General features: G+C 53.5%; 1 protein-coding gene across 10 annotated transcripts in view; it reads left to right on the top strand.

Moving 5' to 3' along the window:
• TAOK3 (TAO kinase 3) overlaps positions 1–18,514 on the top strand; it is a 120,312-nt gene that overhangs the window by 48,475 nt on the left and 53,323 nt on the right. For 8 of the 10 annotated variants that reach the window (XM_053279817.1, XM_053279813.1, XM_053279819.1 and 5 more), the window contains 7 exons: positions 174–219; positions 2,295–2,391; positions 6,836–6,949; positions 9,551–9,642; positions 11,142–11,235; positions 11,925–12,006; positions 14,591–14,758. In XM_053279817.1, the coding sequence (XP_053135792.1) occupies positions 174–219; positions 2,295–2,391; positions 6,836–6,949; positions 9,551–9,642; positions 11,142–11,235; positions 11,925–12,006; positions 14,591–14,758 (693 nt within the window). Of the gene's footprint in view, positions 1–173; positions 220–2,294; positions 2,392–6,835; positions 6,950–9,140; positions 9,405–9,550; positions 9,643–11,141; positions 11,236–11,924; positions 12,007–14,590; positions 14,759–18,514 lie in introns of those variants that run through there. The other 2 variants (XM_053279820.1, XM_053279823.1) reach the window with 2 other exon arrangements.

Raw genomic sequence — 18,514 nt, 5'->3', positions numbered from 1 at the left:
TGTAGTCTGACGTTGCTGATGCTATCTGCTAGAAATCCCACCCCTCAACTATGCATTGCCGGCTCCAAGGAGGCTGGAGACCGACTGTTGAACTAGTCCGAGTTTGGGTCATCTGGAGACCTCTTGTCACTTGTGATCTTTAACAGTGATGTTTTTATGTTTGTCTTCTGCAGCTAGTGATGGAGTACTGTTTAGGATCAGCTTCGGATCTGTTGGAAGGTAAGCTTTGCCTTGTGCCCACCATACCTCTTGACCAGCATGGCCTGTGTCTGGCAAAGGAACCTAGGAAGCTGCCATATACTGAGTCAGACCCTTGGTCTATCTAGCTCAGCATTGTCTTCACAGACTGGCAGCGGCTTCTCCGAGGTGGCAGGCAGGAGTCTCTCTCAGCCCTATCTTGGAGATGCTGCCAGGGAGGGAACTGGGAACCTTGATGCTCTTCCCAGAGCGGCTCCATCCCCTACTAAGGGGAATCTCTTCCAGTGCTCTCACTTCTAGTCTCCCTTTCATATGCAACCAGGGCGGACCCTGCTTAGCTCAGGGGACCAGTCCTGCTGGCTACCACAAGGGCCAGCTCTCCTCTCCTCATGAGTGAGCTGTTCACGCAGCATTTTGCAGGCAACCGACCATTCAGTGCCGAGGCAGTCTGGTCTCTTCCTCTCCAGGCCATGCAGGGCCTTCTTGGCTGAGCCGCGGTTGTGTTCCATGGTGGAGCTGCAACCCCCGAGTCGGCAGGCAGCTGGGCCACATCTGTGTGCTTCTGGGGTGGGTGTTCTGTTTTTTGCAGCCCAGTGGACAAGGGGTGCGGTTTGGCGCTCCAGCTGCTGTTGAACTATAGCTTGATCAGCTGTGGCAGAAAGTGATGGGAGTTGTAGTTCAACAACGGCTGGTGTGCCCAAGGCTGCCTCCCACTGGCGTGAGGGTTCCCTGCATTCTGTTTGCTGCTTCCATGTGCCCTTGGGAGTGTGAGCTGTGGGGAAGTATGGGTATTCTGGGGGCGAGGGGGTGAGGACCCCTTGTATCTGCTCCCCAACAGTTTGGACAAGCAGGGCCTTCTGTGGACTGAAGACCCAGCGTGGGAGGACTGAGGCCACCTTGGAGCCACTCCTGGCCCCGTCTCCATATGTTCTCCATACGAAAAGGCGGCCCGTGGCCTGGTGCCCGAAGAACAGGCCCCTGCAGCCCATCTGTTGTGTGTGGGGGGCAGATTGTGAGAGGGGAGGTTGCTTTGGGCACAGACAGTTCTTGATGCGAGATACCTGAACATCAGCACGGGTGTGTGTGTGTGGGGGGGTGTAGGTCATGGTGCCCAGGCTGGGTTTTAAGGGGTAAGTCTTGACCGAATCCCGTCTGAGATTCAGGACAAAGAGAACCAGGCCGCCTGTTTCAGGTGGGCCTCTTTGCAATTGTCCAGGCTTGGTGAGATTCAGGTTACCTTGGTGGGCAAAGGGAAGGGCCGTGCTGCCTTCCGCCTGTGAACGAGGATAGACTGAACCGCTTGCAGGGAAGGAACACACGGCCTGCTTGGCAACGTTTAAAAAAAAAAAAAAAAGTAAAAATCCGGGCCCATAGAACTTATAATCAAACTTCAACAACTGGAAGGGAAATACGTGTAATTATAGATCCTTGGGCTTCATTTCATTCCGGGGGTGAAAACTAAAGAAAACAAGCCAAAGGCTCCCCCCAAGTAAGTAGGAGAAAGCCTTGGAAGGAAGGGAGAGGGATGTCATTGCACAGGCATGCAGAGAGGGAGTCACAGAGGACGCTTCTACTCCTGGCCCATCTGGCTCAGTATTGTCGACCCAGACTGGCAGCGGCTTCTCAGGGGTTTCAGGCAGGGCTCTCTCCCAGCCCTAACTGGAGATGCTGCCAGGAAAGGAATCTTGGACCTTCTGCATGCAAAGCCGGTGCTCTAGGGATAGAACTAAAATGAATAACAAGGAATGTCCTCTGAGAAGCCCTGGTTCCTTTCAAAGGCTTCTTTTCAGAAGACAGGTTCACAAAGCAGTTTGCATAGAAAAAGAAATGAGATGGTTCCCTGTCCCCAGAGACCTCACAGTCTAAAAGGAAGTGCATAAAGGAGACCCCAGCAACAGCCATGGGGAAGACACTCTGCTAGGGCTGGGGAGGGCCGGTTGCTCTCCCCCTGCTACATGTAAGAGAGAGTGGCCAGTATGCCTCTTTGCTTGGTTAGCAGGGGTGCAAGCTTCAGGAGCATATACAAACCTTCCTGCTGTAGTACTTCATCCTCTTGCATTTCTCTGATTTTCTTTCTTTCTTTCTTTTTCATTCAGTTCACAAGAAGCCACTTCAGGAAGTGGAGATAGCTGCCATTACCCATGGTGCCTTGCAGGGGCTGGCCTACCTGCATTCTCATTGTAAGATACATAGGTAAGGACATGGAGTTCTCTCATTTGGGTGCAGCTAGGTTCTTTTGTCTCCTTCACTCAGAGGGGTCCGTAACACATGGGCAATAAAAACAAGACAAAAAACTAAAAAGCCAAGGCAGACCATCGCCACGGAGAGCAGGAATTCTTTGGGCCGAAAGCTATGCTTACACCAACAGTTTTAACCAGTTTACCAAACCCTGGAAACTGCAAAGAGTGGCTGATAAGCATGTAGAATACTTATTCATTTATTCCATTATTTATTTATTTATTTATTTATTTTACATATTTTTATACCGCCCAAAACTTGCATCCCAAAACTTTATAGACCATATTTATAGACCATGTAAACTTTATAGACGCCCAAAACTTTATAGACCATCTTTCACAAATCTCACCCCAAGGCAGTTTACAAAAGCTAATGCAATTAAATTCCATAAAATCACATTAAAATATTAAGATCAATTAAAAACCATTTTTTAAAAGCCACAGCCATAAAAAGACAAAGACAGTGGCTGGAAAAGATTGATTGGCAACCCTTAAGGGGTAAAAGCCTGAACAAATAAGAGTTTTCAGCTGTTTTTTAGTTAAAATAGTTAAAAGCAATGCCAATGTTTTAAAACAATTTGAAAACTACTTAACTAGCTAGAAGCCTGGCGAAACAGGTGTGGCTTGAGGTTCCTTCTGAAGGCTGCCAGGAATGTTAAGGCTCTGATTCTAACCGCGAGGGCATTTCAGAGTCTCGGGGTGGTGCTAGGGAACCCCTGACGCCTGGGTCACTGCCGGACAAATTGGTGGCAGCCATAGGTGGACCTCCCCAGGGGATCTGGGTAAGTGGTGAGGATCCTGGAGAAGACGTGCTGTATGTTTGGATATGACTTAGCAAGGTGTCTTGTCATTCTAGAATTCAATGAGTACAGAAGCTAAACATGTTTTAAAGTAAGCACATTTATCTGTCTATCAATCCTGTCTATATATCACCTGCTGTGTGTATCCCTAGGCAGTGTGCATAATTTTTTTTAACAAGTGTAAAAACAGAATAAATTAAAAAACAGTTTCACAGAATAAAAACAGTTAATCAGTTAAATTTTCACTAAAAGCCCAAGAAAACAGGTGTGGGGGCTTGAGGGTCTTTTTAAAAGCAATCTGAGATGGAGAATGTAACTAATTATCAGCCTTTGTCTCAGAGCAAGCCCACGTGAGGGGAGAAAAAATGCTGAATCATCCCTTCTGAGCTTTCTGGCAAAGGCTTCTCCCAAAACTTTCCTTTATTTCCAGTACTTCGCACTGCCACCACCACCCCAATTATGAAGAGTTTGACACCCACCCACACACCCCTCTGGGGCTTGGGTGGAATTCCCAGGGAAACTAACTCCTCTGTTATTGGAAAAGTACAAAAACCTTCCACGTGCAAGCTTTCATGGGTTGAGAAAACTGGTAGAATTGCTGAACGTAATGAGGCGTGTTACGCCAGAGAAAACCCTTTCCTGCCCCGCTTTCCTGAGTTTAAAATCCACTCAAAGAGGCTTGTTAAAGTTGGAAAGAACAAAAAGAAAAATAAAAGCTTTATTCAAGTGCTACAGACTGCTTCGGTCTGAGGCTCTGTCAGTTTTTAGTTACAGGTAAAAGAAATACTCAGTAGGTTACAAGAATACTTCAAAAAGCACCCAGGTTGCAAGGAACAGGGATGCAGGAAAGTACAAAAGCACCTTTAAAAGCTTGCAGAGTCTTTTGCAACACCCTGGATGGATGGGCGCAGGCTAGCATTTCTTAGCTTAGTTGTGTAACAGGCAAACAACAATAGAACAGTAGCAGGGATACTAATGCAAAATCTGACTAACAAACTGTTCCCTAGGCTGAATCCCCTTTTCCTTGAAAACTCACCCCATACCTGATGAGAATCAAGTTTCCTGCAATCCTGTCTCTCAAGGATCTGCAGTTCTTTTTGCAGCCATTTCCATGGCCACATGTCTTGCTGCACCTCCAGCTCAGCTCCTGTCTAAAAAGTAGACCTTCTCTTCCTCCTCATGGCTCTCTAGGTCCCACCCACCTCATGTGCTGGTTGGCTGATCCCTGGAGTTCACCAGCCTGTCAGTCAGGACAGGGATCACTTCCGCTTACCTCTTTAGGGAGAGGAGGGGCTGGTCAGTGGCTGTTCGTTACAGAGAACATTGACATTGAGAGTTCTATCCATACGTGTCCAATTGGGGACATGTATGAGCTTAACGGCTTATTTTGTTCTCACCGAGCCGGGTGAGTGGTCGAAGTGGGCTGACTGAGTGGAATGTTCTGGCCCAGAAGACCGCTACAGGGAGTGGCCCGGAAGATCAAAGAGGTGCATGGACCATGCAGATGTCCACTTGGCAGGCTAAGCAACCCTGCCTAGTTGGTATCTACATGTGCATGCACCCAGGTGCCCTCCACCCACAATGACAACTATTTTATGTACTGTCTATTGGTAGGTTTCGAAATCCGGGGAGAATAAGGTGGATTATTCTGGAAATGTATGTCTCCGATAATGAGGGAGGGGGGCAGACGTGTGGCTGATGCTGAAGAGAGAAGCCCTGTGTCCTCCTCTCTCCCTGGGACAGCCTAATAATGCAGGTTACAAGAAGGGAGGTCATCCCGTTGCAGGGTTCTCCACCTTGGCTGTTGCCTGTGGGGATGGGGGAACTTGGGCTGTGAAGATGATCCCATATGGATGATGTGGGCTGGCAGCGGGGAGGAGGAGAAGGAGCCATGGGTCTGCAGCTCTGGGCAGTCATGACACACATGGGGTGTCCCTGTATAGTTCTAGCATTGGGATTGAGCCCACAGGAGAGCCTGGACTTTGGGCTTGAGTGGCATCCAGCCAGGCATGAGTCTGTGCACCGTCCCCCAGTCTGCCTGCTAATCCAGGTCCGCTGTGCCCACTCTGTGTCCAGCACAGGGCAGCAGGGCGGTGACTGTTGCCTGCTTCTTTCCCTCTCTCCTGGCGTTCGTGGGCAACTGCTTAGTAAAGGCTGGATGGGGGCCGGAACACTCGCCGTCTCCGCCATGCCGTTTGGGCACCAGATTGCCCGGCTGCATTTCTTTCTTCCCAGGGCTAACAGTGCTGAGACCATTTATAGACCGCGCCATGTAAAATATCTGGGCCGTTTACAAATGGAAACACAACAATTAAAGTCTTTAATCACATAAAACAAATGAAAATAACCACAAATAAAACTTGAAGAGCCTGATAAAATAGTGCATTTTCAAGAGTTGCTTAAAAACAGCCAGAGATGGGGAGGTTCTGATTTCGTTCTGGACCACGTTCCAGAGCCCCAGAGAAGGCCTAGCTTTCCGTCACCACCAGGTGGTTACTGCATCTGGACCTCCCCAATTATATCTGAAAAGGAGGCAGGGTTCATGAAGAAGGCGGCGCTCTCTTAAGCCCCCTGGGCCCAAGCCATTCAGGGCTTTCGAGGTAGCCACCTGCACTTTTTATTTTGCCTGGAAACGAATTGGCAGCCAGTGAAGTTTTCTTTAGAATAGGAGTCACATGGTCTCTTTGGGTAGCCCGTTAATGCTAGAAGAGGCCTGGGCAGAGAGAGCTGCGTTCAGTAGCCTCCTAGCTCTGCGGTGTGCTTTTCCTCTCTCGTGTGAAAGGGCTTACTGGTTCTTCCGTGCTAAAAGAGAAAGCAAGAGGGACAAATACGCCAGCACAGCCGGCATCTGTGCCAAGCTCCGTGGGGCACAGTCTGGGGGACTCCGTTCCTAGGAATCTTGTGATGAGTTGGTGGCGTTCCTGCTCACTGACGTTCAGTCCAAGTCCACTTGCATGGATGTCATCTCTCCTGCATGTGAAAGCACACCGGGCGTTGAACCCCTGAATCAACATGCGTGTCCCGTCTGGCAGTGCCCCTAATCTGAATGTTCTCCTTCCCCTTTTAAATGCCAAGCAGCACTCGTCCAGATTATCCCTGTTCTGAACATGTTTGCAGCCATGCCTTCCTCAGAGACTAGCGCCTTTCTCCTGCCAAATCTAAAACCTGGATGTTGACGTTCTAGAAGGCATGGTCATTCTGTGCTCTTAAAAGAAGTCGCAGAGTTCTCCCTTTATGCTCCTGGTCTCTCTTGCTCCTTTGACCTGAGACTCTCACAGGGGAGGAAAAGGTGGAGCTACCAAAGGGGGCGGGGGAGGGGGGGCTGCCATGGTTTTGGGTTGCGACTCGTACTTGAGAGGGCCTTGAGGCTGAAGGTCCCTTTGCCACTTCCTGGCCTAGTCTGGAGACAGTCCCTCCTGGGAAGGGGCTCTTGGGGGCCCTGTTGAGGCCTGTTTGGGGGGCTAGATTGACCTGCTGGCCTCCTAGCTGCCTATCCTTGGTGGCTAGGAGAGAAGCTTAAAACTTCAGGCTGCTTATTTTGTATTATAAGGAAGTGCTGTGTGTAACCATGACTGTGGTTTTCCTCCTTCTGTTCAAAAGGGATATTAAAGCAGGAAATATTCTCCTAACAGAGCCAGGTCAGGTGAAGCTAGCTGACTTTGGGTCCGCCTCTATAGCCTCCCCTGCCAATTCCTTTGTGGGGACACCGTACTGGTAAGTGAAGAGGGAATGCTGTTTTCTGTGGGTCTTCCATGGGGCACTGGTAACCTGATTTCAGCCCAATGCACCACCCTGACCTTGTAGACTAACCTCTCTTTGAAAGGTTCCCCTGCACTTTGCTGTCCTAAATGCAGTTTCCCCAGCCAGCCAGCCACCACTGTTTCCAAACTGTGTGCTGGGTGCAAAGCCCCATTGCTCTTGTCACGGGCACTGACAGGTGGCACGGGCGCCTGAATCAATGCCGTGTCCACTGCCCACCCTCCAGACCCTTTTGTAGGTCTTAAGTTGCTTGCCGCTAGGTCAGAATTTATTCGGTGGTGGCGGCGGCTCCCCTGTCGGTCTCCGGGATGCTGGTGCACTGCTGCTGTGTACTGCTGAGCAGGCGTTGCAGGCTGTAAGCGAGCCCAGTTCTGCCATCACAGCAAGGCGAGTCTGCATCAAGAGGGCTCCATCTTGCTGATGGAGTGGTCCCTCCCTCCCGCCTGTGCTCTGTGGGAACAAGACCAGCCCAAGGTAATCTTGGCACCTGAGGCCAGAGACCCAAATGGCCTCTCTCCTGCCCACCCTGCTGCGAATTCACATGGGCCCCACCTCCCAGGATGAGGTGCTGCTGCTGCTGCTTCCCTGGCCTGACCCTCCTTGATGATGATGATGGTGGGGGGGGGCTCCCCCTGTCAGTCTGTGCAGGAGACCCTCTTGCGGGCCGGAGCTGCCTTTGCCCTGCTGCTCATGACGGCCCCCGAGAGCTGTCTCTTGAGACGGGTGTCCCTCCTGGCCTGGCGGTCTTGTCCCTCTGCCGTGGGAGAGGGTCTTTGGGCTCCCTCGGCCCACGCAGGGCTCCTGTTGCCTGTCGGCGCACACGGAGAGGGCTGTTAGCAGGCAGGCATTGCGGGACCAAATGCTTCACATATGTTTACTGAGTAAGCGGTCGGGAGTGTTTGTGAGAAGGAAGCCGCCATACCAGTCTCCTCAATAGATGGGATCTTGTTGCAGTCTGCTGTTACTAGCAAAAGGCAATACGCAAGAAACAGAAGGCCTCCCACGAAAGGATTGTAGTTCAAGTCTTATTTGTGTGAATACTTAGTATTTAGGCCGTGCTTTGGAGTGTCCACAGTGTTTCCTTTCCTGCAGGGAAGGCTGGTAGCATGGCCACCATACTGCAGACAGAGACCAGTTTCCCTAAGGCCACGTATTGTGTCTGTAGTAGAGGCAAGATTGACATAGGCATCCAGGAAGCTGCCTTCTACGGAGTCAGACCCTTGGTCCCCCTAGCTCAGGATTGTCTACCCAGACTGGCAGCGGCTTCTCCCAGGTTGCAGGCAGGGGTCTCTCTCAGCCCTGTCTCGTTGGAGATGCTGCCAGGGAGGGAACCGGGAACCTTCTTCATGCAAGCAGGCAGGAGCTCTTCCCAGAGTGGCCCCATCCCTTCATCAAGGGGAACTTCTTCCAGTGTTCACCCACAGTCTCCCATCCAAATGCAAACCAGGGCAGACCCTGATTTGCAAAGGGGACCATTCCGGCTTGCTCCCACAGGGCCAGCTCTCCTCCCTCTCGGGGAGTTTCCGGGTTTGCAGCACAGCCTCCGTCGTGCTGCTCCTGTTCCAGCGGTGTGCCAGCTAGAAGACACTCCTAGCTGGGAGCAGCAGGGAAAGGAGAAACTGGGTCTCTCCTCCCCCCCCCCCGCCCCCACAATGTAGCCGGAAGGGGCCCGAGTGTGACCCGGGGGCTTTCCACGCCCCTGCTTTGCTGCTTGGGTGCAGAATTGGGAACCAACCCCAGGGGCCTTTTGCGACAAGCAGGCCCTGGGACCATCTCACTCCTCCTCCTCCTCCTTGGGCTACCCAGACCGGCCTTGTTCTCCCGTTGCCGTTGCCTGAGCGATGGACTCCCAAGGGCAGGGGGCGGGGAAGGGGGGCACGTGGATGGCAGGAGCTGGGCTGCAGAGACCCACCCTCGCTTCCCAACCTGTGGCTCTGACGCCCGCCCGCCCCCCCCATGTGGCCCTCCCAGCCGTGAGCCCTGTCCTCCCCCCGGTGTGTCTCTGAGGCGGCCCCTCTCTCCCCACCCTGCTCCAGATCCCCTTGTTTCTTCCATAGCTGCCCTCCCAGGCTGAGCATCTCCAGGAAAGTTCTGTTGGTGTCTCAGTGAGCAAACTCACTGCCTCTGGGGAGACTGAAACGGGCGCCTTGGGACCTTTTCAGGCCCTGCTGGCCGACTGCAGGGACAACGCCGGTGAGGTTGGTGTGGGCCACCTGCCCTGGGCCAGCATGTTGCACTAACCGGAGGCCCTTAGGTTGCCCGCCTTTGTTTTGCTCTGCTCATGCGCCTTGGTCATCACCGGCTGTGGAAGGAGTCTGCTCCGCAGGCGCGCATTTCCTTTCCCCAGCATGGCGCTTCCTTCTCTTCCACGCGGATCCTTTTCAGTTCCGGGGCGGCTGTGCTGGTGAAGGTGACATTGCCGGGAGGGAGGGAGGGAGGGAGGGAGGGAGGGAGGGAGGGAGGGAGGGAGGGAGGGAGGGCTCTCTTGGGGTCTGGGCCGGAGCGGGCTGCTGTCTGTCTGGCGTCACCTGTTTCCTCCGTGTCCCTGTCTGGTAGGATGGCCCCGGAGGTAATCCTGGCGATGGACGAAGGACAGTATGATGGCAAGGTAGACGTTTGGTCTCTTGGGATCACGTGCATAGAATTAGGTGAGTAAAAGGCCGCCTCGCGCCAATCGCCAGCTTGCTGAATTCCCCGCTGCACTTCAGGGGTGTCCCACTAGCGTGTGGTCACATCGCATTGATGCTCCAGAGGGGGGCCAAGTGGCCCAAGGCCAACGAAACGGACCATAAACATGAAGCAGACACCGGCCTCGGTATAAGAACTAGCCAGAGCAATGCTCAAACCAGCCGAATGCTGGGTGTGCATGTGAACGGTCTCCAGCACCACAGGAAGCTGCCATATACCGAGTCAGACCCTTGGCCCGTCTAGCTCAGGATTGTCTCCCCCTAGCTGGCAGCAGCTTTTCCAGGGTCGCAGGCAGGCCTATCTGGAGATGCTGCCAGGGAGGGAAGTTAGAGCCTCCTGCATGCAGATGCTCTTCCACTAAGCTACGGCCCCATCCCCGGAGGGGCATCTCTTACAGTCCTCAGACAGGACTTCACCCGGGCAAAGCCGCAGAAGGGCTGAGCGAGTTCCGGAAATCCTGTCTCTAGAGCAGGATCTCAGCAGCGGAAGCGGCTGAACCGGCAGCACACTCCGGTTGTTGCCGTTGGCCAGCTTTGCCCTGAGTCTGCGGAGCAGGAGAGAATTTCCCAAACAAGCACCGGCAGATTGGCGGCATTTCGGCCAGTTGCAGAATCCAGCTCCTCCTGGTGCAGAATCTTTTTTTTTTTTTTAAACACACCTTTTCTTTGCACCTTACTCCTTCCTCTCATTGTGTCCATCATGACAGTACCTGAACTGAGGGCTCTAGGCAGATTTTCTCGTTCTCCTTCTTGCTTCAGAGCTCTCAGCAGTAGTTTGATGGGTGGAGACGCTTCTGCTCTGGCCCACTTTTCACATTTATTCTAGAATAATCCCAGTTCATGCTTGTGCACTGCACATACCCTGTGGAGCTTTGCACTCTGCTTCCAAGTTGTTTTTGGTTCGTTTTTTAAAAAAACACTGTTCAAAAGGAGTGTTGTAGATCTCATATCACTAACACAGATAATCTGGGTAAAAGGTTTTCCCTCCAGTCCTCCCCACCACCACCACCACCACCACCACCACACAACTTCCATTAGGGTTTAATCTGAGTTTCCATGCCTCCTCAATAGCTGCCGTGGTCATCACAGGTGTGAAATACAAGGCAGTGGACTGATCTGGATGGTGTCGCCAGAAATGGCTTGGCCAGCAGGCCTGGCAACATTCCTGTCTGCCTCCTCGCGTGCTCAGATTCCCTCCATGTTCTGGCTGATCACGGGGCCACATCTGAATCGGCAAACGGGCTGCCCGTTGCCCTGCAAGCCAGAAGCGGAGCCACCGTTTTCAGTCCTGGGTTGGAGGCTGAGCCCCAGTCGCAATTGGCCGGCCAGCCAGTCGGGGAGGGAATCGGCGCTCGCAGTGCGGGGCGGCCGTTTGGCCAGGAGGGCTGCCCAGCTGGGTCTGGGCCCTGGGAGAGGCTTTTGTGGCTGTACTTGCTTCACGACTTCCCGTCTCCTTGCAGCGGAACGGAAACCTCCCCTCTTCAATATGAATGCGATGAGTGCCTTATATCACATAGCCCAGAACGACTCCCCGACGTTGCAGTCCAGCGAGTGGTAAGAGCGGCTGCCGGCTTCGTACTCCCGCGTTTGGAAACACTGCCTCTCCCCTGGCGGTGGCGGCGGCGGCGGCTGCTTCTGGTGTGGTCCTTGTTCCTGTCCAGCCCTGTGCCCATGAAACGAGCGCCAGGGTGGTGTGTGGGAGAACCAGGCGCCACACCTGGGGCAGAGCAGCTCCTGTGCCAGTCCGCTTTCCCTCGAGCCAGCGAGCCTTTCCAGGGCAGAAGTGGCCCTTGTGGCTCCCCCAGGACCAGTCTGAGCCCCTCAGGAGAGACCAGCAGGAGCACGAGGCTGGATCCCAACCCGCTCTGCTGTGGCCTGGAGGATCGGAAGGTTGGCTCCTGAGCCGTCCCTTCTCACCCCTTGGGAGGTCCAAAGTTGCTCCCTCTCCTCCTCAGCCCCACGAGCGAAGGGTTCCGTTCCTGGCAGCACCCAGGAGAAATTTGTGACTCATCCGCCAGTCGCAGGTTTCTCCTGGTTGCCTCTTGACCCCAGTGCTCTGCTGTGCCAGCATGGCTCTTCCTGGTGATACGTTCGCTGTCTGACCTGCCTCTGCTATAGGTCTGGATTCCCGAGTTCCAGACTTGGCTTATGGCTCTCTGTCTCGTGGATTCTCAGTTGGCTTGTGCTTTTATTCCTCTGGCTTTCCCAAACTTAATTTTTTTTTCATGTATCCCTATACTCAGGACGGACTCTTTTAGGGGATTTGTTGATTACTGCTTGCAGAAAATACCTCAGGAAAGACCATCATCAGCAGAACTACTGCGGGTAACTTTTCAGACTTCTCGGGGCGGCGGGGAGGGGAGGGGAACATACAGAGAGCTGCCATATAGCGGGATTTGAAGTTGGGGATTGCTGAGCGGGCCAGCCGCCGCGTCATAAGCGGAGACTTCCTTTGGAGAGGGCCAGTCATTGGGCAAAGTTAATGGAAAATTTAACTCGCTAAAGTTAAGAGTCATTAGCTTTAACTATTAACTTGAGTTCAGTTGAACGTTCCGTGATTCCATTTTTAACACATTAAAAAGCTCAGTTGATTTGTGAGAGCTCTTTTCATGTTCAAATGCAACTAGTGAGTGTCTTAACCATGAAGCCACAGAAGCACACATGTTTGCTCAGACCTCCCCCTGCCTTATCCGGCATGACCGTTATACCTAACCCGCTTTATATGGAGTGGTATAGAAGCACTATTGATTAAGTAAATAACATGCCACGGGATAACTCTGGTGGCATTTTTGAAAGAGTCCTTGGGACACTCTGAAGGAATTGAACCTGGACTTGGGGCTTTAGAGACCAGGTCGGCTCAGCCAGGAGGAGGCCCCCAGGGCAAGTTGGAAGGCATTTGCCTCTGGCTTACTTTTTTAAAAAGGCAGAGCCTGGGCAAACCTGTCCCCAGAGGCTCGCTCAGTCACATCCATTCTGGGTCCTGAGCACGGAACAGCCAGGCCGGCCTCGCCCTGTCCTGGGGCCCGGGTGGCTGCAGGGGAGAGGAGCGAGGGCCAGCCGCTGCCATGCCCTGTCGGCTTCTCCTGCCAGGGCACCGAAGATGCCAACTCAGGATGCCGGGAACTTTGAGTTCTTGGGAAATCGGATCACACAGGAAGGCATCCTACTCTCTGCCTCTCAAACAACCACCTGGAGTTTCAGTAAAGAAATATCCTGATTCATGTAGAGTCCTAGGGAACAGGTGGGCCATTGAAAACACACATACACACACACACCCCTACTCTGGGGAAAATTGGATTTCATTCTTTAAAGCTTCTGTACTTGAGGTTGTCAGCTTTTAACTAGTTGGAAATGGTTAGCTGAGAGATTTAACCAGAAGCTGACGAGTTAACAATGGCTTTGCCTGTGGAACTCGAACTAGTGGATTCCTGTGTTTGGAGAGGACCTCTCCTGCAGTGACTGGCGACCTGGAGTAGCGCTAGGCCTGTCGATTTCCGCTCTGCCACTTGCAGTAGCCCCACCATCAAGCACATTCTAGCCATGAACTGCCCCCTCCTGCTGATCTGGTCACTTCTTCCTCGGGCCCATCGGATTCTCAGATGACCAACGGTTGCAATTGCTTCCGGTTAGAGATGCAATGGAGGGAGAGAAGAAAACGGCTGCTCTGGTGCTGGGAATGAATTCTGGAAGGCGGAGGAGACAGTGGTGGGGAACAAGCAGCAGCATTGGGGCCTCCTTTGGGGTGGTGGTGAAGCTCTGCCTTCTTGTTCAGCGTCCGCATCTGGACCCACTGAGAGCAGGAGAGAGCTCTTCCTAAGGTGTGGCTGCTGGCTGTTCTGTCTACTGTGCCAGTCTTGCCTTGAGGCATTTGCTGCAAGGTCTGGTCTGGGACCTCAGCAGTCTGAGCAACCGCTTGTGCTTCCTTAGGGCAGTTCGCCTTTCCGGTGGGGGGCTGTGGGGGCATCATCATTTTTACTGGCATTGGGAGAGGCACACCAGTAGCTCACCTTAGCGCTGTCTCCCCAGAATGAACTTCAGCATGGGTAGACTCCAGGGATCCCCAACTGTTTTAAATAAGTGTACCCCTTCTGTCGCAAACCTTCAGCTCATGTGTAGGCGTGCATGCACGCACAAATTTAAGTGTTAGAGTTCGGGAGACGGGCTACTCCAGTTGCTAGCTCACATCCACACTAAATTGCTCATAAGCAGTTGTATTAAAATTAGTGGGACCAGGAAACTTGTTTTGTTAGTTTCTGTGGGAGTAAAGGTAAAGTGTGCCATCGAGTCGGTGTCAACTCCTGGTGCCCACAGAGCCCTGTGGTTGTCTTTGGTAGAATGCAGGAGGGGTTGACCATGGCCTCTTCCCGTGCAGTAGGAGATGTACTCCGTGTTAATTTTCCAAAGCCTTTCAGTCAGGCTGAGGGGAGGGATACGCTGAGCTTCAGCACGTAGCCAGCCAATCAGGAACAGAGGAGGATGGACTTCACCCTCCTCTCTCCCCTTCTGCAGCGGACACTTCACCGGGGACTCATCAGCTTCCAGCTGGCGATCCTCAGATAGGGAACACAGAGCAGTAGCGTGGCAGCAGGGCTCTGAGGACCCGCGGGGAGTCCTTCAAATACCCCTAGGGGTTCTTGTACCCCCTGTTGGGAATTCCTGATTTACTACATTAAAACAGAAAGAGAGAGAGAGAAAGTGTGTGTGTGTGTGTGTGTGTGTGTGTGTGTGTGTGTGTGTGTGTGTGTGTGTAGACAGACAGACAGACACACACACACACACTTTCTTTCCGCTGCAGTTGATTGCACCACTGCATGCTTTCTGCATAAGAAGGTGCCTTTTGCAATGTGCAGAAATCTCCTGGGCTTCTTTTCTGACCCCCCCAATGCTTATGTCTCCTCCTTAAAACCAGCACGAGTTTGTCCGCTGTGAGCGGCCGCCGCGAGTTCTAATAGACTTGATTCAAAGAACGAAGGATGCTGTGCGAGAACTGGACAACCTTCAGTACCGGAAAATGAAGAAGATCCTTTTCCAGGAGGCCCACAACGGCCCTCTGAACGAATCTCAGGAAGAGGAGGAGGTATCCCATTTCTCTATACTGGTGATGGGTAATCATGACCCCTGTGCTGCATGTGGCCCCTCCCAGCCCCCTTTCCGTGGGCCCCAGCATGACTTGTGGAGTTCTGTGATGGATGGTTTGTCTTATTTCTGGCCCATGATATCCTTCATCTTGTTCCGCCCCTCATTTCAGTGACACAGTATTCACCGACTATCCCAAAGCAGGTGACATTTGCCTTCAGTCCTTGGTTGGGGGCATGGGGGGGGGGCATGGTTGAGGCAAGACCAGGAGAGCTGGTCTGGTGGGAGCAAGCATGACTTGTCCCCTTTGCTAAGCAGGGTCCACCCTGGTTGCATTTGAATGGGAGGCTACATGGGTGAGCACTGTGAGATATTCCCCTTAGGGGATGGGGTCACTCTGGGAGGAGCAGCTGCCTGCTTGCATGCTGAAGGTTCCCAGTTCCCTCCCTGGCAGCATCTCCAGGATAGGGCTGAGAGAGACTCCTGCCTGCAACCTGGGAGAAGCCGCTGCCAGCCTGGGCAGACCAGACTGAGCTAGATGGACTTGAGATGGACCATCTGCTGAGCTTGGTGTATGGCAGCTTCCTGTGTCCCCATCCTCCTCTGTTAGGAGGAAGGAGCAGATCCCCAGCCTGCGGCTGCTGCTGCTTCAGCGGTGGGTGACCCACTTTTCTGTACAGAGGCCCAAAGTGCACTCAGGGTATGTTGGGGCATGTGGGCCCTCGCAGGGCTGGACCCAGGAAAACCTGGGCAGAAGCAAGGCGGATGGACAAATGGGCTCCAGCCATGGGCAGCAGGTGAGAACGGACTCATCGTATGCAGGTGAAATGTCTGCCAAACTGGCCAGCCCCAAGCCGGGTGGTGGGCTCTCCCGTAGGCCGTTCCTTCTGCAGGAGCCCCTTGAGGTGGTTCTGGCTGCGGCTTGGACTGAGCCACTGCCGCTCCCTGTCCGGAGGGCGTTGGGGCGCTGGCCTTGCGGGCTCCGGGGCCCAGGAGCAGCACGACGAGCGGCCAGTGGCGCTTGCTGGGGTGCTGGGGAGGAGCGGGGGCCAGCCAGTGGTCTGCGGGCCGCCTCTGGCCGCTGCCGTCCACTGGTCTGGCTGCTTCCCTCGTGCCGGGGGGGGGAGGCAGGGAGGGGGGATTGTTCTGCATCTGGGGAGGGTCCCCTTCTTGGGAGGAAGGGGGGGCTGCCTCCGAGGAGCAGAGGCCCCTCGGGGCGGCTGGCCAGTATTTCCCCTTGGTGGGTATTTGCCCTGGGAGGCCAGACTCCTTGGGACTGAGCAGCTGGGGAAAGAGGCGGCTGTCGTGACCCCTGAGACCTTGGCCGGGAGGGTCTGCTCCTGGCAGTGGGCAGCCCTCTTGCGGCAGCCTGAGAACTCGTCCCTGCTCCAAAGAGTCTGTGAAGTGGAGGGGGGAAGAGGAGCCGCAGAATGGAGGTGTTGCGTGCAAAATCATTCAGGGCCAGCATTGTGGCTCCCAGCAGGAAATGCCTTGGCTTGCCACTTGGCCCCTCTCAGGAGGTGGCAGTCCTGGTGGCCACCATCCACCGTGGTGAGACTGTGCGCGCGCATGCACGAGAGAGAGAGAATTGTCGCATTATTTTTGTAGCCTTCATTGGAAAAGGCTGACATTCTCAAAAAAAGAAAGAAAGAAAAGGGGGGGGTTGGTGGCACAAGCCTCTTGCCTTTTACATGCTTCCTTCCTGGATGGGTCTAAAGATCTTCCAAGAGGGAGATGGGGCGAGATGAGTTAAGCGCTGTCCCGGGATGTCTCATCCCGACGTCTCGGAGGCCACTAGATTCTCCAGAATGAGGGTCCAGGGCCTCCAAATGTCCTTAACCCTAACCCCAAACTGCCCCTTTGCGAGTGACTGAGGCTTATGGGTCTGAGCAGACCCAACTCAGAGAGCACACAGGACTTGGTTGGCGAGCAAACTTCCCTTTCAGGCAAAACAGCTAGCAAACTTTGTGCCACGCCTTGATTGTGTTTGGCCAGTTTCTAAGAGCTACTTGAAATGGCTTCATGGGTTAGTTCCAGGCGGTGGGTAGCCATTTTTGTCTCTACAGTTGCCAAAGCTGCTTTGCATTGGTTTAGGACAGTGCACAGGTCCTCAACAGTGCCCCCCCTGCCCGGTTCTGTTTAAGGAGGGGTGCCAAGAGCTGGCGCTCTTCCTCCTGCTCTCAGAAGGCCCTGCAGTGTAGAATCGCAGAGTGGGGAGGTATTCAGGGGGCCACAGACCCATCCCCTGCTCTAAGGAAGGAGACCCAATAGCAAAGCCATCTCGACTGGGCGCTTGAAACCTTCCAGGAAACGTCTTCCACAGCCTCTCATGGTCTTTGAAAGCCAGGGATGCGGTGAAGAGAAGGGGCAGCGTGGTGGTGTCTCATCATGCTGGAAATCGGGGCCACCCCTTGTAGCTGCTTGGCAGCAGCAAGGACCTTTTGAATCCCTTTTGCCCCGTTGCCTCCAGGCTCCCAGCTCCGTAACCCCCACGGTGGTGTAGAGCCCAGCACTGGAAAGAGGTTTCGTCCTGTTGCTCGCCGTCCTCCGTCCTCGGGTCTGCTGTTTCCTTTAGTCTTGTGATCTACTGGAGACGAACCTCTTCCCTCTTGTATAATACCTGGACTCAGGGTCCCCTGGCAAAGGAGAACAGGCTGAAGGCCATGTTCCTTTCCACCAGCATTAGGTTCAAGGTAGCTGACGCTGGTTCAAGTGTGGACTAAGGCACCAAACATCCTCCTTGGCAGGGAAAGCAGGCCCAGAGGGCTTACGGGGGGCCCACAGTGGTGTGGGAGAGGTTTAGGAGCAGCATCAGCTGTTCTCCCCAAGACATGCTTTGGGAGTGGTCCGCCCGAACTGGCTCTTGAGTTCTCCAGGTGGGATGTGCATGCAGCATGTGCAGCGGAGTGTCCTTGTGAAGCATGTTCAAGCCTCCCCCTGTGATCCATGCATGTGTGTGGGCTGCTTGCTCTATGCGAGCCAGACGGAACGCAGCCGGCTGCACCCCCTTTCCCACAAGATCCAGCTGGCTGGAGAATCCATGAAGTCTACATGGAAATGCTTCTGTCTGCTCCATCCTGCCCCTCGAGTGCTTTGGACTCGACTTTGGAAAGTTCTTTAGGCCAAAAAGGAAAAAAACACAACCCTTTAGAATTTGCAGAAAGGAAAGAGAAAGACTTTAAAAAACGTTGGGTGGCCCGGTGGAGGAGGGGGGGCGGAATTACAAGCCTGTGGATAGCGGGAAATGGAAAAGCTAAGAGTTCTCCTGCATGTTTTATGCACCTCTGTGCATGCCACTCATGGAGATCTTGTGCCATTTATGTAAACAGACAATCTTGACCTTTTTTTTTTTTTTTTAAGTTTTTTATTTTTGTGTTCAGTGTTGTGTCTGTTGCCAGTTTTGCTGTCCTGACACTTTAGGGAAGCCACTGTGGCTTCAAGTAGAGCTGCACTGAATAATCATACACTTTACAGCCCAAGCGCCCTGTCGCTCTGCAGAGGTGGAGTCTCCCTGCGCGCCCCCCCAGTACATCTGAACGCGCCCAGTTAGACGGTGTGAGCCTTTTCCAGGCTACCCGCCTCCACCCCAGTCCTGTTCAGCCCCATTTTCCCGTCTGGATTAGTCATGTGGTTGATCCACCTCGTGAGCAGGATGCAGTCGCAGTAAGATATCTGATGCTGTGGCCATTGCAACAGGTGAAAAGCAGTTTTGCAAGGCATCCTCCGGAACTGCAGACTGTTCTGGCTTCAAGAAACC

This window comes from Hemicordylus capensis, chromosome 15, assembly GCF_027244095.1.
Source record: "Hemicordylus capensis ecotype Gifberg chromosome 15, rHemCap1.1.pri, whole genome shotgun sequence".
Classification (NCBI taxonomy): Eukaryota; Metazoa; Chordata; class Lepidosauria; order Squamata; family Cordylidae; genus Hemicordylus; species Hemicordylus capensis.
This window is presented reverse-complemented; position numbering and strand designations above follow the sequence as displayed.